Here is a 24046-nt window from a genome sequence, read left to right on the forward strand (position 1 = left end):
TGCTATACAAATAAAGTTATTATTATTATTATTATTATTATTATTATTATTATTATTATTATTATTATTATTATTATTATTATTATTATTATTATTATTATTATTATTATTATTATTATTATTATTATTATTATTATATATGTACACCTGACCTGATGTACAGATGTATCTGTCGTCTGAATGTGTCTCAGAACCGGATCATCCTGTTGCCGACTCAACAGAGTCTCAGTGACCTCAAGTTCCAGTCCTGTGTCTGGAAGTATTGGTACAGTGCCCTGTTCTAGAGCTGCTATTGGCTTATGTTTTTGTTTATTGTGATGTAATTAATTGATTATGTTTGTGTGTTTTTTTACTCTGTGGACCCTGTGTCTGTTAATAAAGATGATTATGATTATATGCTTCTTGTCCTGACCTGCTCATGCTACAGTGATTTTATTTTGTTTCTCATTTAGCCATTTTGCCAAAAATGTAATCACAGGCTGAATCAAGCCACAATACATTATCTCTTTCAATACAGTTTCTGACAGGCAATACACAGAAGCCAACGCTGTTCCCCTAGCAACAGAATACTTTTGAAAAGGTCTATAAAAAGACGTTTATAATAACTATCATCAAAAACAGCCCACCTGGCTGCCAATTTTCCCCAATTTAAAAAGGCTTCGCTGCCATGGAATAAAGTACCAATCAATCAGAGAACGTTCGTTGTGCTCTCTTTCTCGGACCGCAAGGCATTCTGGGTGAGTGCTTCTATCTTCCAGCTCCTATCCCTTTCAAAATGGCTGCCATATAAGTAAGGGATAATGTATACTATAGCTGCAAGGTCATTGTCGCAAAATAATTGACCGACACAGAGTTTAAAATACCGAGCCGCCTCGGCGAGGTGTTTTAAACGTCAGTGAAGGTCAATTATTTTGCGACGATGACCGAGTATAGCTATACATTATCCTGCTTATTACATGGCTAACTTACTAACAATATACCTAATTAATTTTACACCATCGACAAGACGAGATCAAATGCAGACGCAGTTGTTCTGTGGCTCTGTCAGCCCAAATAAAGTGATTATTATTATCGCAGGCAGCCTGGCAGGTGTGTCTGATTGCACTGAAACAGTGTGTGTCAGTGGGGCTTGATTACTCCAGCTGCGAAAAACAATAATCACCGGTGGTTATCGAAAAATAATTCACCGCTGTCGGGGGCTATTGACCAATCACAATCAAGCATTTCGGCGAATGTTAAAACGCCATGTAATAATGTCCTAGTGGAAACCATTGTCAGCTTGGTGCATGGGACTCCGAAAAAACTGGTTACCATGGAGACGACACAATTTTACAGCTTGAACCCCCAATTGATCAGCTATTGATATCATCAGCACACACTGCGACAGGAGATAAACTGCGCCGCCTCTCGGTGTCCTCAGGTGATCCCGGGGCGCTCTCCGTACGGCTCGTGGGACCCTGGACGCTGTCTGCGCTGTGCCGTCGTGGGGAACTCCGGGAACCTCCGCGGAGCCGGGTACGGGGCCACTATAGATGGACACAACCACGTCATGAGGTGAGAGGAAGACTGGATGGAAGGCAGGAAAGAGAGAGAGAGAGCGGAAGGGATGTGAAGGAGATGAGGGGTAATTAATGAATAACCCCCTTCTTCGTCGTCAACTGCTGAAGTGGCTCACGTGAAAAAGGCTGAGGACCGCACACAGATGTGTGTTGCACGTTACAGTGGGTATAAAACAGGAGGGAAGACTGTCGGGTTTTAAACTGTGGACACCAAACAGAGAAGGTAAAGACGACTTTGAACCATTGAACAGTAATCCAGAACTATTTTATTGCCACTGTAAAATATATATATTTTTTTTATCTATTCTATTCTACCATTTTATTGCACTGCACTATTGCACTATTTTACTCTGTCTATTTTATCTTTACTCTTTTTATTATTGTCTATTTAAAACTGAATCAAACCATAAACAAGGTGGCCTGTTGGGATGTTAGATCCTAATGGTAATGTGAAACACTGTGAACTGTCTGCACTTTATGTGCTCATTTTATGTCTGTCTTTTTTCTGTTGTGAAGCACTTTGAGCTGCAGTTTCTGTATGAAAGGTGCTATACAAATAAAGATTATTATTATTATTATTATTATTATTATTACAGCACTTAATCCTTCAGTTTGATATAGACCTTCATGCTGCCCTCCCATTGGTCAACAGATGGACCCATGTAAGGTTACAGATGGCTTCATAAGAAGATAAAACATACAGAAAGTAGTACATACACAGACATACAGACAAACACACACTAATCCCTCCATTGTCGCTAACTCAATCCCTTCATTGTTAATCTGTATAAACATACATTATATATCAGTGTATCCATAGACGTTTATGCACTGACGCACACACTGACGCACACACACACACACACACACACACACACACACACACACTGACACACACACACACACACACTGACGCACACACACACACACATGCGCGCGCGCACACGCACACACACGCACACACACACAGGGTTCAGAGTAAAATCCTTTTGCCTTAATCCCTACTGTCTATATGCATCAACATACATATATGTAAATATCACGTATAAATATACACCTGCTGACACACACACACATATACACACACACACACACACACACACAGGTGTGAATGGAACCGTGTAAATGTGAAGCAGGGCATTCCTGAAAAAGAGCATCTGTGCTCAGCGAACCTACCCTGGGTAAATAAAGGTTAAACAAACAAACAAAAATACACACATCTATCTATCTATCTCTCTATTTGTCTGTCAGTCAGTTCGTACCAATAAATATCTTACTCTCTCCCTCCCTCTCCCTCTCTCTCTCTGCCCCCCTCCCCTCTCTCCTCCCCAGGATAAACCTAGCTCCTACAGTAGGTTATGAGGAGGATGCAGGCAGCCACACCACCCATCACTTCATGTATCCTGAGAGCGCAAAGAACCTGGCTGCTAACGTGAGCTTTGTGCTGGTTCCCTTCAAGACCCTGGACCTGCTGTGGATCACCAGTGCCCTCTCCACCGGACAGATACGCTTGTGAGGAGACACCAATTAGACACCAAGCCTCATATGTTTCACACTGTTTTCATTAGGGATGTCCGATATTGGCATTAAAATGTAATATCGGAAAATATCGGTATCGGTTTTCAAAATAAAATAAAATAAAGATTTATTATAATTAATTTTTTACATTTATATAAATTTACCCAGGCAAGCAAGTAAGAACTAATTCTTATTTTATGTATTGTCAAAAGTATGCATAATGTTGTCCACAACAAGAGATATGTAATGTTAATTACCTGAAATTATTCAGTTTTTTGGGGGGGAAACCCTGCATATATATCGGTATCAGTTGATATCGGTATCGGAAATTAAGAGTTGGACAATATCAGTATATCGGATATCGGTAAAAAAGCCAATATCGAACATCCCTAGTTTTCTTTTTTTTGTATCCACTTTTTCTCCTCTTTCTATTTTTCTCCCATCCCAATTCCAGTGTGCCAATTCACCCCTCCCCTGTCTTGAACGTTGCTCGCATATGCCCCCCACAGGCCGGTCGTAGGGAGGATAGAAGCCTTGCATCACGTGTCCCCTCCGATACACGGGGAGGCAGCCTGTCGCATCTTTTCACCTGCCAGCGCGGACTCTCATTGGCGAGGTGTAACGTGTGGGAGGCTCACACTACCCCCGCCATTTCCTGTCTCTGCTGTGCAGGCGTCCCCCAACCAACCTGTAGGAGTCGCTGTCCACAACGTCCAGATTACCACCCATCGACTTCCACCCGCTAACTCTGCCAATTGAGTTAGTATGGACGGCCGGCCCAAGCCGGAGGCAACGCCGACAGCCGGAGTCGAACCCGGTGTCTCTTGCGTTGGTGACGAGCGCAATGTCCGCTGCGCCACCCAGCCGCCCCGAACATCCCTAGTTTTCATACATCAGCATTTTTTTCATTAGCAGCTTTTAGCCACAAGATTTATGTCTCTCTGGGTTTCTTGCTGGAACATGTGTGGTCCATGCTCAATGCGACACGCTAGGGCAGCGGTGTGGTGTTGCCAAAGACAGGAGGCTAGTGGCTAGAAGGCATCCGCAGTATAGCAGGCAGCCTGTGACCACAGAAGAAGATCGCTCTGTATTGCATTGTATTGTGGACTCCTCGAAAAACATGACAGCTTTATGAATGGACAGCAGTGTTCGATTGTCACAGTAACACCTAAGGGCTTGTGTCCATAGTGGACGTTTTATGAGTTGTCAGCTCCTTTCTGTCATTCATTTCTACGCTACAGACGCGACAGGCGCGCTCCTTTTCCCAGCACCGCGCCTCGCGTTTTAGCGCTCTCGGCGGCAGCGTTTTTTGGGTGGAGCGCTCCCAGCGCCTAAAGTTGAAACTAGTTCAACTTTTGGAGAGGAGCGCCGCTCATCAAGGTAACTTTTTCCGACCGACTAATCAACATCGAGCGTCAATTTCCAGTCATTTGATGTCAATCAAGTGGGGGAGCCGCGGCAGTCGCGAGACTCAGGAAAACGCACTGAGCTTATTTTTTTTTGCTTTTCAAAGCGGTCCGTCTTGAGAAAAACGTCCGCTGTGGACACAAAGCCCTAAAGCAGTGCAATTACATCCAAACCACATCACGGAAAATAATCCGATTCAGCTTTATTGTTGCATCTTTGTCATATTCTCATACAAAAAAGAGCAAGATTCTTGGGTATTGCCCCCCCGACCTACAGCATGGTAATAAAATACACAATGGAACAATACAATACACAAAAACACAATAATAGTGATGCTGCTGATCTGCCCCCTCTGTGGTTGTAGCCACCGCCCACAATCAACAATTCGCTCATCAACGGAGTGAGTGGAAATAATGCGAAAGTGGTTTCCCTGTCACTGACACTTCCTCAAAAGAGAGAGAGAGAGAGAGAGAGAGAGAGAGAGAGAGAGAGAGAGAGAGAGGGGGAGACAGACAGATAGAGAGAGGGAGAGAGAGGCTCTAATATGGTGCGACTCGCCTCGGAGCATTTTCACACACTCGCGACTGCGCGTGTGTCGGGGGGAACACACGCACGCTCTCAGAGCGATCTCTCCTCTCTCTCTCTCTCTCTCTCGCTCTCTCTCTCTCTCTCTCTCTCTCTCTCTCTCTCTCTCTCTCTCTCTCTCCCTCAACCTGTTGCAAAATATCATAGCGCACACTCCCATGCGTATTCCGATCCGTGCAATAATATTCATGGGGTATATATTGTAATTTGAAACAAGTTACCAATGCATTGTCCCGTGGGATTATGGACATTTATGGACATTTAAATACCAAAGTATGGGGGACAGGACCCTCTGGTGGTGAAATATAATGAATGTGACAACCTACCCGTGTGACAACGTCCCCCGTTCTCCCCTACTTGATTAGAAATACAAAACAATGATTTTTTTTTTAAAGAAACCGTACAGATGTGCTCCATAGACTCACAGGAATTGTGTAAAATTGCCCAAATAGTGAAAGAAATAGTAAGATAGTTCCCCTTTAATCATTTCATATTCACATTGAAATATAATGAATAATTGGATCAATGTACTGCACTCAACATCTCTCTCTGTCTCTCTGTCTCTCTCACCCTCAGCACGTACGCCCCAGTGAAACAGTTTCTGCGTGTGGATAAAGACAAGGTATTAATCACCACACACACACACACACACACACACACACACACACACACACACACACACACTGTCAGATCATATTCACTATTCGTTAACCATAGGCAAAGTTATTGACAGAAAGGCTTGCTAGCATAAAGTTAGCTTTCTGGGTCATTGTCGTTCTGGCGTTCTGTCAGAAAGACTAACAGGCACATTCATTTTGAACTGTGATGAGGCTCCAGTCGTGCAGTATATCGAGAGGAAAAATCTGAATCAAGTATTCACCCAGGCCATGGTATGAACTGATATTATATTATATATTCTCCTTATTAAAGTGAATGACTTAAGTGTTTGTTGTGGCTGGTTGTGCTCCCAGGTTCAGATCTTTAATCCGGCCTTCTTCATGTACATCCATGACCACTGGACCAAACATCACGGGCGCTACCCGTCCACGGGCATGCTGGTCCTGTTCTTCGCTCTGCACGTCTGTGATGAGGTCAGCAACACACACTGTAGAATAACTACCTTCCAAACGTCAGGTTATAAGAGAAAGGTTTCTTTATATACAAGTTAACCAGTGCACGTTACATTACATTCTGTCTTTTCTCTACTTCACAAAGCTCTCTTCAGTCGGCAACTTCAATCATTATAATCGGACACAGCTGGTTACTAGGTTACTAGGCGCAAGGCATTCTGGGACTTGTATTTCTACTAATGCAATAATTAATAATAATAATAATAATAATAATAATAATAATAATAATAATAATAATAATAATAATAATAATAATAATAATAATAATAACTTTATTTGTATAGCACTTTTCATACAGAGGTTGCAGTTCAAAGTGCTTCACAACAGTAAGAAATACAGGCATAAGCGAGCATAAAAAAGATAGACAGGTAGCAAGGTATGGTAAATCACAGTGTTTCACATTAGGATCTAGCATCCTAATAGGCTCTCTATTCAGTAATACAAATAATCACAGTGTTTCACATTTGGATCTAGCAAATAATAAAAATAGTTTAAAATGATTCAGATTAAAAATAGTCATCAGTAAGAAGTAAAAAGTGCAATAACCGACACATGAATTTGATAGGCAGTGTATAAGAGTAGGCAGGGTAAGAATAGTGCAGGTAAATACAAGTTGTGTCAGGATATCCCTGATGTTTCCTCTTGCCACTAGGTGGTAGCAGATATCTATCAGTGAAATGCCTGAGCAAAGAGATAGGTTTTAAGCTGTCTTTTAAAGATGTCTAGCGAGTTGGCTTCTCTCATGTTTTGGGGTAGTTTGTTCCATAGTTTTGGGGCATAGTTGATAAAGGCTGCATTACCGATCCTCTTTTGACTGCTTCTGGGAGCCTCTAGTAGTCCAGCAGCTGATGATCGCAGTGTTCTTGCTGGTGTGTAATTTATAATAATTAATGCACATAATAGTATCTCTGAATATAATAAACAAACACTCTTCCAATCTTGCTTTCAACTGTAAATAACAATCAATATTAACGTATATGAATTATAACTAGACATTATCATGTAACCTGACCTATTAAGTTACAACACACACACTCTCTCTCTCTCTCTCTCTCTCTCTCTCTCTCTCTCTCTCTCTCTCTCTCTCTCTCTCTCTCTCTCTCTCTCTCTCTCTCTCTCTCTCTCTCTCTCTCTCTCTCTTTCTTTTACCATCACACTGTTCTTTTCCAGTGTATGTGTGTGTGTGTAGTTCCAACCAATCAATCTGCACATCAATTAAACAAGTCTAACAAGACTTCCTTTAAAACAAATAAAAGGTTAAATTGGCACAGGGGTGGGGGGGAAAAGCACAAACTAAAATGTATCTAATATGAAACCCCCCCTGTGTGAAGAAGCTATAATCACTTCAACCCTCCACTTAAAGATAAACTACACCTGATTAGTTTACACCTCTCTCTCTCTCCCCGTCTGTCTCTGTCTCTCTGTCACATCTTAGATCGTTTGATCATGAGTGTCATTCTCTCAAGTGTGTCTTTTCTACATCCACATTCTGTATGGAGATATATTCATATATGCATGCATTGGCACACTCTCTCTCTCTCTCTCTCTCTCTCTCTCTCTCTCTCTCTCTCTCTCTCTCTCTCTCTCTCTCTCTCTCTCGCTCTCTGTTCCTCTATGTATACCCATATAGATCCTCGCCCACACATGTACTGCACAGATAGTTATGCATTCATAAGCAAGCAAGTACATAAGCACTCATGTATGATGTGCACTGATACACACTGTAATGGTAATACTGTATTGTTTATCCACCCACACAATCCCATTATACACACCCACACGCGCACACACACACACACACACACACACACACACACACACACACACGCACACACACACACACACACACGCACACGCACGCACACACACACACACACACACACACACACACACACACACACACACACACACACAAACTATCTCTCACATGCACACTTAAACACTCCTCTCCATCACTGGGTGAATGTTTCAGGCAACCTCATAAGTACAGATATATTAAGGATGGAACGGTTTGTGTAAATAAATCTGAACCGTTCGGTTCTACCTAGAGACCGTTGGGTTTACTTTGGTACTGTGGAACCCTTTGCTGTAGCCTAATACAGGGGTTCTCAACCTTTCTGCTGCCAAGGCACCCCTGTGTCCAATAAAATATTCCAGGGCACCCCTACTAGGGGTGGACGGTATGGTCTAAAATGTATATCACGGTATAATTTGAAGCATAGACGGTAACGGTATATATCACTGTATCAGTGTTTTCGTTAGAATAATTTTTTTTGCCTGATAGGCAGGCTATATAAAGTGACATCCTCAAGGCATGTAGATTTATAATATTTTAACTTAAAACTAGGCTACTTTTGCATATAAAGTCATTATATTCCAAATAAAATAAGTCCCGAGTCGAGACTCTGTGCTGCTCCCATTGCAAACAGCGGGCTGGATGCTGGATTTAGCTAGAAGCATATGTAGCTGCAGAGCCGCAGAGCCAGGGGCGCTTTTAGGTCTGGTCACAGGCCCGCTCAACAGCGCCCCCCCACCCAACGGCTGAATTGCCAATGGCTGAATTGGAGTATTGCACTGTGCTGCATGCTATTCACAAATCCACTGCTGCAGCCGTCCTCCCGCTGCAGCCGTCGTTATCATAACACTACACACATATAATTTTTTTTTTATCCACTTTTTCTCCCATTTTCTATATTTTCTCCCATCCCAATTTCGTAACATCCAATTCAACCCTCCCCTGTCACGAACGCTGTTTCTTGCCTCCCACAAGCCGGCTGCAATGTGGACTAAGTCATACATAGCACAAGTCCCCTCCGGTACTTGAGGTAACAGCAGTCGCATCTTTTCACCTGCGCAGCTCGATCTCTCAGTGGCGAGGAGTAATGCGTGGGAGGCTCACGCTGCCCCCGACACTTCCTGATTCTACTGCGCAGGCGCACCAACCGACCTGTAGGAGTCGCTGTCCACAACGCCCAATCCCCACCCATCAGTTTCCCACCCCCTAATACGGCCAATGTGTATTAGTATGAACGACCAGCTAAACTGAAAGCAAATGTGGAGCGCTGGGCTCGAACAGGCAAGCCCAGCGTCTCCAGATTTCGTGGCGAGCGCCTTGCCCACTACGCCACGTAGCCGCTTCACTACACACATATCATAATGTTTACAGCAAACTGTAGAGCACCAGGTATGTTTTATTAACGTAGAATAATTTCTAAATTTTCAAAATAAGACTGTTGTCATTCTATATTTTTAAAGAAACATTGCCAGGCATCTCGCGGCACCCCTGGCAGCTCTCCGCGGCACCCCTGTGTGCCGCGGAACCCCTGTTGAGAACCGCTGGCCTAATACATCACTCCTGGGGTGTGTATGGAGTGCTTGAGTAACTGGTCTTTGACTATTTCCATTTAATGTCAAACAACACTAAGAATAAGGAATACTAAGTTCAGTTAACATTAGTAATTCATGCCCACTGCATTTAAATCTAGTGGGAAATTTAATTTGTCCAGGCGAGGTGGTGAGTGCAGCTGTGTCAGTCAGTTTGTCTCAGAAATGACTAACAATATGTGGGCTGGTAAGTGGACAAGACAAGCTATACCACATAATATTGTCCAGCGTCGCTTAAGTCTGCTGTATAGGCGCATTACAGATTTAGTTTAGTCTACGATAGAGATGGATTACACAGCAACTGAGTGTGAGAATTGTGCTATGCGAGGTCACCGAGGTGTATGCGCGCGTCAATACATGTAATGTCATAGGCCAGTTCGCATCGCCTCTGTCTGTTACCAGCGCAAGGAGAGATCCGGGAAGGCAAAAGCAACTCCTTATCCCCAACGTATTTACACAGAACAACCTCTGCATTTAGATTCCGACAGGGCAAAATACATAATCCAACAACAAGGAGGATGACTACCGGTTGGAGGTGGAGCGGACACTAACGTGGTGCAGAGAACACAACCTCATACTCAATGAAAGCAAGACTGTTGAACTTATCATTGACTTTAGGAAAACCACACCCACTAAAACACCCATGCTCATCAACAATCAACCCATTTCAGCCACAGACACATTAAAATTCCTATGAACATACATCAACAATAAACTAAACTGGGACCATCACACCACTCATCTACTCAAAACAGCCAATCAAAGACTATTTCACCTCAGACAACTCAGGAAATACAAGGTCAGGAAGAATTTAATGGTCCAATTCTACACAGCCATAATACAAAACATGCTGTCATTATCCATCACTGTATGGTACGGCAACACACCCAAACACACACTACACAGACTAGATAGGATCATAAAAAGGGCATCCAAAATCATCAACTGCAAACTCCCCACCCTGGACTCCACACACAAGTTTCAAGTTTCTTTAATAGTTGTCATACAGAAGTACAGAATACTTTTATACAAAATGCTTCTTACTGTTACGCTCCAGAGACTGTGCTAGACAAAATAAGTATGAAATAAAATAAAGTAGCATGTAAAAAGAAGTAAAAATAGAGGTCACAGTGTTCAGTATAGACAGTTCGATACAGACTAGAAGTAACTGAGTTACCATACAATATACTATGCAATGTACTAATATACAATACTATATAGTGCAAAGCAGAAATGGGATGAGGTACAATTTAGGTACAATTTACAGTAAGGTGTGCGAGTTGTAGTGCAAATCCTTTACCAATAAATATAAAGTGTGTTTAGGTGATCTAAAGTGTGGAGAGTGGGTGCTGCAGTGTGTTGTTTGTTTAAAGTGAGTATGTGCGTGTGGATGTGTGTGCTGTGTGCATTTGATGGTTGTTGCATAGTGTTTATTGTTCGTTGAGCAGCCTGATGGCCTGGGGATAGAAGCTTCTTCTGAGTCTTTCTGTGCAAGCATCACACCATCACTCGCGCAAACAAAATCATCAGTGACCCCCTGCACCCAGCTCACCACCTCTTCCAACACCTCCCCTCTGGTAGGAGGTTCAGGTCACTAGGTAGTCGTACTGTGAGGTTCAATAATAGTTTCTTCCCCAAGGCCATACAACTGCTCAACTCCAACTCCTCCTAAATTTACCCCATGCTGTTATGTTTATCTGGTTTCTGTTACATTGTACCTTGATGTCTGTATTTTTTTTTGTACTGTACTGTGCCGTCATGTATATGTTCTAGGTGGTGTTTTCTGTACTGTACTGTTCCATGTGTCCTTTATGTTTTCTGTGGGTATTGTCGCAGCTACCACCTGCACCGGCCTGGCTGTGTGGCAATAAAAGGAACTTGAACTTGATCATCAAATCTTGTTATTTATAGCGAACCATATGCAACCCATTGCAGTCACGTTTGTTCTTCAGAATTATGAGAGCCACCTATAACGAACAAATGGTTGATAACAACAAGTATGTGTTCCTTATGCTTTCACCTAATGCATTGAAACTTTAATCAATAAAAAAATAAACTGTGACCCGAAAACTGTGATATGAACCAAACCATGATTTTTGTGAACCGGTCCACCCTTAATACATACACACACGCACGCACGCACGCACGCACACACGCACACACGCACACACGCACACACGCACGCACGCACGCACGCACACTCACGCACACACGCACACACACGCACACACACGCACACACACTTACCATCCTGTCTCCCTCCCTTCTTCCAGGTGAACGTGTTTGGTTTCGGGGCGGACAGCCGGGGGAACTGGCACCATTACTGGGAACAGAACCGCTACTCTGGAGAGTTCCGTAAGACAGGGGTCCACGACGCCGATTACGAGGCTCAGATCATTCAGCGTCTGGCCAAGGACGGGAAGATCACTGTGTTCCCGGGGAAATAGGCCTCAAGGAACTATGACCATGCGTTGGTACAACAAGGAACTATGACCATGCGTTGGTACAACAAGGAACTATCACCTTGTGTTGGTACAACAAGGAACTATCACCTTGTGTTGGTACAACAAGGAACTATGACCTTGTGTTGGTACAACAAGGAACTATCACCTTGTGTTGGTACAACAAGGAACTATGACCTTGTGTTGGTACAACAAGGAACTATGACCTTGTGTTGGTACAACAAAGAACTATCACCTTGTGTTGGTACAACAAGGAACTATCACCTTGTGTTGGTACAACAAGGAACTATCACCTTGTGTTGGTACAACAAAGAACTATCACCTTGTGTTGGTACAACAAGGAACTATCACCTTGTGTTGGTACAACAAGGAACTATCACCTTGTGTTGGTACAACAAGGAACTATCACCTTGTGTTGGTACAACAAAGAACTATCACCTTGTGTTGGTACAACAAAGAACTATCACCTTGTGTTGGTACAACAAGGAACTATCACCTTGTGTTGGTACAACAAAGAACTATCACCTTGTGTTGGTACAACAAAGAACTATCACCTTGCGTTGGTACAGCAAAGGACGCCATACAGGGTCGGTTTTAATCTTGCAATTTTCCGGGCCCCTCAAAAAAATGAAACCCTAACCCTGGATTTTGTGTCCTCAAATGAATTAAACCTGAAGGCTTACACAGAGTGAAATAGCCAACAAGTCCCATTTCCTATCTAATACTTTAAGTTGTTACAGCAAAGGACATTACAGTATATGGTCGCTTGCTAAGAGGGACGACCACCCAAACCGAGGATGGGAGCGGTGACATCAAATGAATGGAAATGACAGCAGTTTAAATGATGGCATCATGCAGTGCAATTTTCCTCCTCCCTGTTGTAAAAGAAATGCTGGGGGGGGGGGGGGAACAGTTTTCTCCACATGAAGTTGCGTAGCAACCACAGCTGTGATCGGAAAACACACTGTAGGAAGCACAGGAAGCAGGACGTAGCTGTGAATGTACTTCCTGTCTCCCACAAGACACACTAAGTTCCTTAATCTCTGATCTGGAGTCAGTCTGGCAGTTTCCACCTGATGAGGAAAGAGGAAGGAACTCTATTTAGCAGTCAAGCCTAACCCTACTCTAACCATCAACCTGACTCTAGTCTAACCCTGACCTTAGTCTAACCTGAACCCTGACCTTAGTCTAACCTGAACCCTGACCCTATTCTAACATTGGTCTGACCCTAGTCTAATCCTGGGGGGAAACCACTAAAAAACAATTGGGGACTGGACGGAAAGAGAGATGTAACCAGTCACCACAAAGACTGACAATGACTGACAGTCTGGCCAGCCAATCAGTGCACAGGTGTTAAGAAAGCCGGGAAGGGGAGTGTCTTTGTAGGCAGACAATAAACTCCACTACAATAATCTCTCTCAGTCATTAGCTGAATTCACCTGAACAGGGTGAGCTGAGATGAGCTGTACTCTGCTGGCCTGCTGTGCTGATATCCTACATATAGATATATCACATTTTAATACAATGGGCAATGATGTCAGCAGTATGCTTCCCATGGGGTAGGAATACACCACTATTGTTGGGAGAGTGCTTAGTCAGCAGTCGATGGGACTATTGTTTCCCAGCCTGAGGTTGAGGGAGGAGGCTTCACTGGGGTCATGTTTGAGCAATAGAAGCTGCGGAGAACCTGCTAAGAATCCTGGGCACTCAGGATAAGGTGGTATGGGCAGCATGACACTGGAGTAAAATGTTATTGATTCTATTGATCCAAACCTCAGCCACAGGCAGCCCTGGCTGGGACTTTATGTCAATGATCCGCCCACTCCCCACCACCCACACCCACTCCCTTCCCAGGCTCTCAGCGATGGAGAGCATTACCCACAAACCCCTGGGAAAGATCCAGGGGGTGCACTGGTCCATGAAGCTGCCCCCCATGCTGTGACTCCTGCGTGATGATGACCCATTTGGACCAGAAGATGGTTTCTTACAGTCAGAACATGACTTTCAGTCCCAGTGGAACTTGTTAGTTACTGCAGAGTGTTCAGGCTAAACAACAGTCCCCACCACAGTTCACAGCCCAAACACAAACTCAGCAACAGTTAAATGTTTGGATGTAGAGACACTTTGAATGTGAGTTAAATCCCCAAATGGTTTGTTAGTGGTTTGGTAGGGTTGTTTGTTAGTGGTTTGGTAGGGTTGTTTGGCAGTGGTTTGGTAGGGTTGTTTGGCAGTGGTTTGGTAGGGTTGTTTGGCAGTGGTTTGGTAGGGTTGTTTGTTAGTGGTTTGGTAGGGTTGTTTGGCAGTGGTTTGGTAGGGTTGTTTGTTAGTGGTTTGGTAGGGTTGTTTGGCAGTGGTTTGGTAGGGTTGTTTGGCAGTGGTTTGGTAGGGTTGTTTGTTAGTGGTTTGGTAGGGTTGTTTGGCAGTGGTTTGGTAGGGTTGTTTGGCAGTGGTTTGGTAGGGTTGTTTGGCAGTGGTTTGGTAGGGTTGTTTGGCAGTGGTTTGGTAGGGTTGTTTGGCAGTGGTTTGGTAGGGTTGTTTGGCAGTGGTTTGGTAGGGTTGTTTGTTAGTGGTTTGGTAGGGTTGTTTGTTAGTGGTTTGGTAGGGTTGTTTGTTAGTGGTTTGGTAGGGTTGTTTGTTAGTGGTTTGGTAGGGTTGTTTGTTAGTGGTTTGGTAGGGTTGTTTGTTAGTGGTTTGGTAGGGTTGTTTGTTAGTGGTTTGGTAGGGTTGTTTGTTAGTGGTTTGGTAGGGTTGGGTCTACTTGGGTCTGGGAGGATGGGTGAGAGGACCTTATGGCTAACCACTATTACTAACAATGAAAATATGCTTCATGAAATATAAACCAGTTTAGATAGTACACATGTTAAGGTTTTCTTCATGGACTGGTTTAGGTCTACTAGCTCCATTTGGTCTGGAGGAGGTTGAGACTGCAAGGAGGAGGGTTAAGGTATACACAGTACCTCTGCTGTGCCTCTCTCTGGACGTGACAGCATCGACCCACCTATCAGCTTAGTCACCACTGACATGGAGGACGATGTGGTCGCAGTATATCTACCCTATTCACCAGGACCGCTGGGTGTGATCTGCTCTGCCTCTCCCTGTCACTGCTCTGAAACTCCAGCCTGGACCCCTTACTCCATGGACATCTCTCCCCAGCGTAGGCCTCCAGTGATCGGGTAGAAGAAACTAGTAAAAAAATACTGGATCTTGGAACTGGAACCAGTCTGTAGATGATTGAACACTGACCCCACCCCCCATCGCCCTCACTGCTCAGCCAATGAAACTCATTAGCTGGCCTGGAAGGGGTGGAGCCACCACATGCCTTAGACCCCACCCTCTATTCTGATTGTGTTGAGACTCAGGACATAATGAGTAGCTCATTTGATTAACGGCGGAACAGAGAACGCTACAATCCTGGCATGATCCACTTAGCATCAATCATAGTTGGCTAGATCGCTATTGAATGATATCGATATAAAATGAAATCTCCACTTCATTTAATGAGTGCCAAAATAGCATTGCATTAAAAAAAGGATATGCTGTGTGCAGAAATACAGTTTTACTGTTAAAGAGTGTAATATACTGTAAAAGACTATACACAATGTTCAGTTAAGAGTTATGTTGTACCATGACATGTGTCACCATGTCATTTTCATGGTATAACCGTTTTTATTTGAGTAAACCAGGACATATTTACATTATACAGTATAGCTATGTTATGTTTGAACTTACACCACAGCTGGTGCAACAGGCCCCAGTTCTCCACGAAGAATAAAAAAAAATATTATAATTCTGCCTTCCTGTGTAAATCTAGCCTGAAACAGCGATGCACCGATACCAGGATCAGATACGGGGTTAATAGCATGCTGTATAGGGTATAGTATTAGGAGAATTTCAATACTAAAATCTGATAGCAAGACCTTTGTGTAACATGTCAGAAATCTGATACTTGGTACTAGACATCTTTAACCCTTGTGTAGTGTTCAGGTCTGTGAGACTTTTAACCCTTTTTTTTTTTTTTTTTTTTGAGACCCATCGGCCATGGCTTCTTCTCTGTGAAGAACATATAAAATAACACATTTCCATTGAGTGCCCACTGTGCATCTCGGACCAGAACGTGTGGAAACTGTAGGTGAAAACAAGTAAATATGGTAGAAATTAAACAGAAAGGTTCACAATGTGTACCTTCACTTCACCTTGTTTCATTGATATGTATTGAAGATAAACATGCTTTATTCCATTCATATCTTGATCATAATGGAAATAATTTTTTTTACAGACATCACATTTGATCACAAAAAATTACTTTTATTGATAAATGTGATCTAGCAGAGGTAAACGGCAAATATTAACCATACCTATATGTGGTCTAGAGATTGCTTGTAATTGAGATAAAGTTAATGTCTGTTAAATAATTTTACATGTATTTTGATTGCTTTATTGTTTTAAAATCCCAATAATGTTGTGGGTTCACCAGAGACCCGCAAACACTGGGTGAGCAACAGAAACGTGAACGCCACACAAGGATTAATGGAGAATTATATGTCAATCATGTTGTGTCTAGTGATCCCCAAACTACTGATCTGCGTCTGTACTGCTCGGTTAAACTAATGGATTAGACGGGTATTCTATCTATGCCAGACTCTGAATGGGCATCAGCTGTGAGGAAGTGGCATCAGTGCCTCCCTCTCGCCTACAAGGCTTAGTTTCATACCCTGTTGAGTGCACATTGCTATGAGTTTGATGATGATGATGTGGTAATAATGAGAATCTGTCTGACAGGGCTTTGGCCACATAATCTGATGATACTGTCCTTTTTAACAGTGTGTCGTGTCTGCTTCTGCTCTACCTGCTAGTCTCTTGTTGATGACACTGGATGGGGAAGACATACACAATTGACTTAAACCACTCAACACACACACACACACTCTCTCTCTCTCTCTCTCTCTCCTCTCTCTCTCTCTCTCTCTCTCTCTCTCTCTCTCTCTCTCTCTCTCTCTCTCTCTCTCTCTCTCTCAATTCAATTCAATTCAAAAAGCTTTATTGGCATGAAATTTCACAAATGTTGCCAAAGCACAATTATGACATAAACAGCAAACAACATTATACAATACAACAACAATATAAGATCAAAGAAATAAAGGAGATGGTGCGGTGAGTAAAACCTGGTACATGTACATATACAGTATTATGTGTCCTACTGGTTGTCCCTTTTCTTGTGACATGAATTGACATATTTTGCAGCTAAAACTGCACATTCTTTCTGTTCCCCCAGGAGGAATGGCTATTTCTGCATTTCTGTCATACTTTGGAATTCTGGGGAAATTATTTCAATTTTTGGAAAGAATTCCTCCCTAATATTTCTGTAATTTACTCTCTCTCTCTCCTGGCTGAGAGTTAATATACCCGGAACAGTAAAGAGTGTCTTACCACCCCCTATAGGTGATGGAGAGAACTGCATATATCCTGTTCATATCAGTATGTTCTAATGACGCTATTATCCTTTGATGACATCATTGTATCACGGTCGTTGTCGATGCACTTTTAAATCAGTCAATTCAGGAAAAGTTCTATTCAAATTAGAATCTATTTATTACCAAGTAATTCTTTTTTTACATAAACCAGGAATGTGTCCCACTGCAATTAGGAAAAGATCAGATAAGATATTCCTTCATTGATCGCCGTGGGGGAATGCAGGTGCCATGGCAGCGCATGGGAGCAGAGAGGGGATGTACATGTATGGGCAGGGTAACTGTAAGACAATAAATATAGGCAATATATCATTTGAATATGAATAAAGCCCATCCTTGACCCATCCTAACTATGCCACAGCAGTGGGCTCCAGTTACCAGTAGCTTGGTCGGGGGTAATGGCAGGCGGAGTATACGTATCTTATGTATAAAGGTCATTTCAATACAGACAGAGAATAATAGTGAAGAATACAAGTATGTAATGTTTTTAATATGATGGATTCTTGGAAGGTTGGCCCTTGGGGCTAAAAGAGATCAAAATAAAGACAAAGCAAACAACGAACAGATTGTATTTACACACTGAATTGATTGAATTGAAAGTGAATGTGTCCCCAGCCCTATGTTGTATAAAAACCACATACTGTCTCATAGTATCACTATCATGCTACTATATACCTGCTTTTATTGTTTGTTAATTTGTTCTTATGTTGTTGTTGTTGTTGCCGTTGTTTTGGTCCTACTTTTGCACATGCGTTTATTGTAAACTTTAGCATTGAGCTGCTGAGCTCGTCTTCAAACTCAATCAGACTGACTGGCTCTAGTTATACTGTATGTCATTACACACACGCACACGCAGACTGACTGGCTCTAGTTATACTGTATGACGTCATTACACACATGCACACGCACACACAGACTGACTGGCTCTAGTTATACTGTATGTCATTACACACATGCACACGCAGACTGACTGGCTCTAGTTATACTGTATGACGTCATTACACACATGCACACACAGACTGACTGGCTCTAGTTATACTGTATGTCATTACACACATGCACACGCAGACTGACTGGCTCTAGTTATACTGTATGACGTCATTACACACATGCACACGCACACACAGACTGACTGGCTCTAGTTATACTGTATGTCATTACACACATGCACACGCAGACTGACTGGCTCTAGTTATACTGTATGACGTCATTACACACATGCACACACAGACTGACTGGCTCTAGTTATACTGTATGTCATTACACACATGCACACGCAGACTGACTGGCTCTAGTTATACTGTATGACGTCATTACACACATGCACACGCACACACAGACTGACTGGCTCTAGTTATACTGTATGACGTCATTACACACATGCACACGCACACACAGACTGACTGGCTCTAGTTATACTGTATGTCATTACACACATGCACACGCACACACAGACTCGTGTTTCCGTGCCTTGTTGTCATATTGCTGGATGCATTGCTCACAGCTGTTCCAGCAGCAACAGTTACAGGACTATACCAGTGTAATGTTGACTTCTCGCCCTTCGACTGATTCCGGGTGCATAGGTGTATAAAGTGTATGTTTTGGTAGATCTCAGTCTACCTTTCACACTGCCATTGATGTTGAAAAGGAGTGGACATATACAGTGCTCCATGAAACTTGAATCTCGCTAGGCATAGGTCATTCTCCCTTGTGTAAACCACTACACCTTTTCGTTCACTAACGCTACTGTATTACTCTACTAGTACAAGTCATTCAGATTTATTCAAACGAGTTTCAAGTCTTATGGTGACTTGGTGTTTTCAACATCAATGGCAGTTTGAATGGTGTTTAGTAAGATAAGCTTGATTGATTGATTGATTGATTGATTGATTGATTGAAAACTGTATTAAGATTGCAGAATGGGTACAATACAGTACAGCTCAATACTAACAACTGCTAAGAGGATGAAGACCAGAAAAATACTTTCGTCTTGTTTACATAAGGGTCCTCCATTTTCAATTCATCAAGACATTTATGACATACAAGACATACAAATATACAGTACTGTGTAAGAAAAAGAGATCATAAAAAAATATACATCCGAAGGGGAAGAAACTGTACATTGGAGCGGGTTGGGGGGGGGGGGGTTTTGACATTTACCGGGCCAGTTTCTAATTGCAGCCGCCCGTAGGTGCTCTTTGAGAGCGGTTCTGAAGGAGGGTAGGGATTCACATTTCTTTACGGCTTGTGGGTAGGACGTTCCACATTATTGTGGCATAATTGCGAAACGTGTTTTCAAGGTATTCTTATTTACCAGAGAGGAGATCCTGTACAAAAATCTTGTTCGTTGGTTGACTTTTTTGATTACATTGGTTGCCATTTTGTCACAGGAAAGATTTGCCTCTAGGATGGAACCCAGGTAGGTAATTTCATCTTTCCTTGTGACAATATTGTCACCCACTGTAACCGAGAAGCTGTTGGCCTTTCTGAGTTTGCTATTTGATCCAAAAAGAATGGATTCCGTTTTACCCAGGTGTAATGATAGTTTGTTATCGGTGAGCCAAGTGCAGGAGTTCCGAGCTGAGGGTTTTTTCAACCTGTAACTTGTTCTTGTCAGAGACCAGCAGGGCCGAGTCGTCCGCGAACAGGAACAAGTTGCAGACAATGTAATTTGCATAAATTAGGAACAGTAAAGGTCCTAGCATGCTTCCTTGTGGAACACCACAGCACACTGGGAGGGGGGGGGGGGGGGGGGGGGGGCAGTGTTCCGTTCACCTCCACCATCTGTTCTCTCTCTGAGATCAGCTAAAACACACCATAGACCTACAAAGACAACATTAGTTAAAGACAGGGGTAATGGTGAGAAGTTGAAATTAGACTGGTATTGTCCTTTAACAGCTACTTTGTTTTAGTTTTTACGTCTGGACACACGCACAGTCACACACAGTCACACACACACACACGCACAGTCACACACACGCACACCTCGGCCTGGCTGAGAGCTGTGCCTTGAGTTCTGCATACTGTGTACACATGCATGCACACTCACTCACACACACATACAGTATACAAAGATCCACTCTGCCTTTCGCTAGGGGTACAGTCACTACTGCTTTTTACTTCCTCACATTGCTTTTATAAGGAGCTGGAGTTAAGAGCAGGGTAGCTCAACTCCTTCTGATATGTGCCTATAGCTAGCTGTCGAGCGATTAGGTCATGAACTCTTGAGATGTGACGAGCTAGCTGTGGAGCGTTATTAGGTAATTTGCTACTTTATAAGTCTCTTATCTTCCTGTGTATCTTTGTGATTCTGAACTGCAGTTTATTAAAGTGACATGACAATGATGACGATTGTGATGATGATGATGATGATGATGACACATCTAGAGGTTTGGTCGTGGAGGGGGGCAGGGGGCAGACAGAAGAGGAATATCCTGCCATCGGGTAAGTTCAGAATGTTGGACCCCTCGCCCTATTTCCTCTACGATATTGTCGACAATTATGTATAACTTCACAGCCTGGCATGTCCGACCCATGGAGCACTAAGCAAGCTATCTCTCCACTGAGTCTGAATACAGCACACCAAGAAGTAAACAAATAGCCTCTTCTGTCTCTTTACCATGGTGATTGGTGTCTTATTGTTACCATGGTGATGGTGTTGGTGTCTCTCATCCCATAATTCATTCCTGGTGCAGTAACCACAATAAAGTGTAGGAAAAATATGATTTATTTGTACTAGCCAACAGCTGTTTCTCTGTACTAGCCAACGGCTCTCCCCACTGTAAACTCGTGCACCAGGAGCTTCAACATAAAGGCCCCTGTGCGCACACTGACAGCACCTTACCTTGGTAACACACAGATAAACTGAAAGATCATATTTTCCCCATACTTTAACCCTTTCACTACCAAAGGGTTAACCCTTTCACTGTGACAATACATAAGGTTAACCAGTTTCCACTGCCACACGACAAAGGGTTAGCCCTTTCACAGTTAACCGTCTGTAGTGTGGTAGTGAAAGGGTTCATGTGATTACAGCTCCAGGTTTTTATTATAGGATGAGAGGCGAGACACATCACCATGGTAAGTCACACTTGACACTGCAATCATAGGCTTTATAGGTTTTCATTGCATTATCATTTCATAATGAGAGAGAGAGAGCGAGAGAGAGAGAAGTGTAAATGAAAGAGAGAGAAAATGTTTGTGAGAGAGAGAGACAACGTGTTTTATTGAGTATGTATGTATACCATTTTCCATTGTCTCTCTTTGTGCTTATGAGTTTTAGTAGTTTTACTTGACAAAGTAAACAAATGAGAGGTAGTTGATGATGAGAGAAAGTCCTGAACTATGTAAAAAAAACATCTTCTATCTATGAATCACAGTGAAATAGACACTGCCTCTTTAAAGCGACTCCTCCCCTGGACAGCTGTAACCAGGAAGCACCTCCCACCCCGTGACGCGTTCAGAGTTCACTCTACAACCAGGAAGCACCTCCCACCCGACGGGTCCAGAGTTCACTCTTCCTGAGAAAACAAAACGTGGTCTTTGTAGAATAAAATGGCGCAGCAAGGAGTTGATCTGTACCAGGACCAGTGCTGCTGTTCTCTCTGTCTGGATGTACTGAATGATCCGGTAACTATTCCCTGTGGACACAGCTACTGTATGGGCTGTATTACAGACTGCTGGGATCACGGTGATCAGAAGGGGATCTACACATGTCCCCAGTGCAGGGAGACTTTTACTCCGAGGCCTGTTCTGAAGAAAAGCACCATGCTGGCTGAAGTGATAGAAGAACTAATGAAGACAGGACTCCAAGCTGCTCCTCCTGATCACTATTATGCTGGACCTGGAGATGTGGCCTGTGATGTCTGCACTGGGAGAAAGCAGAAAGCCCTCAAGTCCTGCCTGGCATGTCTGACCTCTTTCTGTGAAACTCACCTCCAGCCTCATCATACTGTAGCTCCGTTAAAGAAACACAAGCTGGTCAAAGCCTCCACACGGCTTCAGGAGAACACCTGCTCTCGTCATGACAGGATTCTGGATGTGTTCTGTCGTACTGATCAGCAGTGCATCTGTTATTTGTGTTCCATGGATGAACATAAAGGCCATGATACAGTCTCAGCTGCAGCAGAAAGGACGGAGAGACAGAAAGAGCTTGGCATGAGTCAGCAGAGAGTCCAGGAGAGAGAGAAGCGACTCAAAGAGGCCCAACAGGCTGTTGATTCTCTCAATCGCTCTGCTGATAAAGCAGTGGGGGATAGTGAGAGAATGTTTACTGAGCTGATACGCTCCTTGGAGACGAGGTGCTCTGAGCTGAAGAAGGTCATCAGAGCCCAACAGAGGACCACAGTGACTCAGGCTGAAGAACTGCAGAAGAGACTGGAGCAGGAGATAGCGGACCTGAGGAGGAGAGACACTGAGCTGGAGCAGCTCTCACACACAGAGGACCACATCCACTTTCTACAGAGTTACCCCCCCCTCTCCAGTCCCAGTGAGTCTACAGACTTACCCAGCATCAGTGTCCTTCCTCTCCTGTACTTTGCAGATGTGACTGAGGTCGTGTCTGAGCTGAGAGACAAACTAGAGGAAGTTCTGAAAGAGCAGTGGCCCAGAATCTCAACAACAGTGAATGCAGTTAATGTTTTACTGCCACCAGAGCCCAAGACCAGAGCTGACTTCTTACAATATTCCTCTCAGATCACACTGGACCCAAACACAGCACACAGAGCACTGTCTTTGTCTGAGAGGAACAGAAAAGCAACATGGATGCAGCAAGAGCAGTCATATCCTAAACACCCAGAAAGATTTATTGAATGGCCTCAGGTTCTGGGTAGAGAAGGTCTGACTGGACGCTGTTACTGGGAGGTGGAGTGGAGTAGTGGTGGAGAGGTTTCTGTAGCAGCCTCCTACAAAGACATTAGTAGAACAGGCACCGGGGCGAGCAGTGGATTTGGATTAAATTACAAATCCTGGGCTTTAGATTGCAGATTTCTAGGTGATTACATCTTCAGACACCATAACAAGAGCATAACAGTACCGGGCCCCTGGTCCTTCAGAATAGGAGTGTACCTGGATCACAGGGCAGGTACTCTGTCCTTCTACAGCGTCTCTGACACCATGACCCTCCTGCACAGAGTCAACACCACATTCACTCAGCCTCTCTATCCTGGACTTAGGGTATGTTACTCTGGGAAGGCTGAGTTTTGTGAGCTGAAGTAGAGATCAGTGACATTCACAGCTCCTCTACCCAGGGTTTTGGATTTAAATTGATCTTGAAGATGCTGAGTTGTGAAAGATGAGGTAATTAGGAGTTATATTCACTCAGTCACTCTATCATTGTTCTGAGGGACACAGTTTCTAGCCTACCGGGGTAAAGTTAGTTTGATTGGATATTTGCATATTCACATATTTGATTCCCATCCCATCTTCAATACCTCTGTTCCTTTGCATGTGGGGAAGTCAAAATCTTTATTTTCATACTCTGGGTAGGTTGGACAACAATATGCAACCATTGTATTTGTATTTGATCACCTTTG

General features: G+C 43.3%; 2 protein-coding genes across 2 annotated transcripts in view; both read left to right on the forward strand.

The window, feature by feature from the left end:
* The window catches only part of st3gal2 (ST3 beta-galactoside alpha-2,3-sialyltransferase 2), a gene marked incomplete at its 5' end in the record, with an annotated part of 33408 nt that extends 21314 nt beyond the window's left edge, over positions 1-12094 (forward strand). Inside the window, 5 exons of the mRNA XM_084315557.1 lie at positions 1421-1554; positions 2892-3071; positions 5646-5691; positions 6041-6160; positions 11857-12094. Coding sequence (XP_084171683.1) covers positions 1421-1554; positions 2892-3071; positions 5646-5691; positions 6041-6160; positions 11857-12030 — 654 coding nt within the window. The 3' untranslated portion in view covers positions 12031-12094. The remainder of the gene's footprint in view (positions 1-1420; positions 1555-2891; positions 3072-5645; positions 5692-6040; positions 6161-11856) is intronic.
* Positions 12095-22067: 9973 nt separating this feature from the next.
* LOC311229480 (tripartite motif-containing protein 16-like) lies at positions 22068-23821 on the forward strand (the record flags this gene model as incomplete). Its single annotated transcript, XM_084315559.1, has 1 exon — positions 22068-23821. The coding sequence occupies one exon, from the start codon at positions 22068-22070 to the stop codon at positions 23727-23729; it is 1662 nt and encodes a 553-aa protein (XP_084171685.1). The 3' UTR covers positions 23730-23821.
* Between the last annotated feature and the right edge of the window lie 225 nt (positions 23822-24046).

Source organism: Notolepis coatsorum (genome assembly GCF_963971535.1).
Source record: "Notolepis coatsorum genome assembly, chromosome: 6".
Classification (NCBI taxonomy): Eukaryota; Metazoa; Chordata; class Actinopteri; order Aulopiformes; family Paralepididae; genus Notolepis; species Notolepis coatsorum.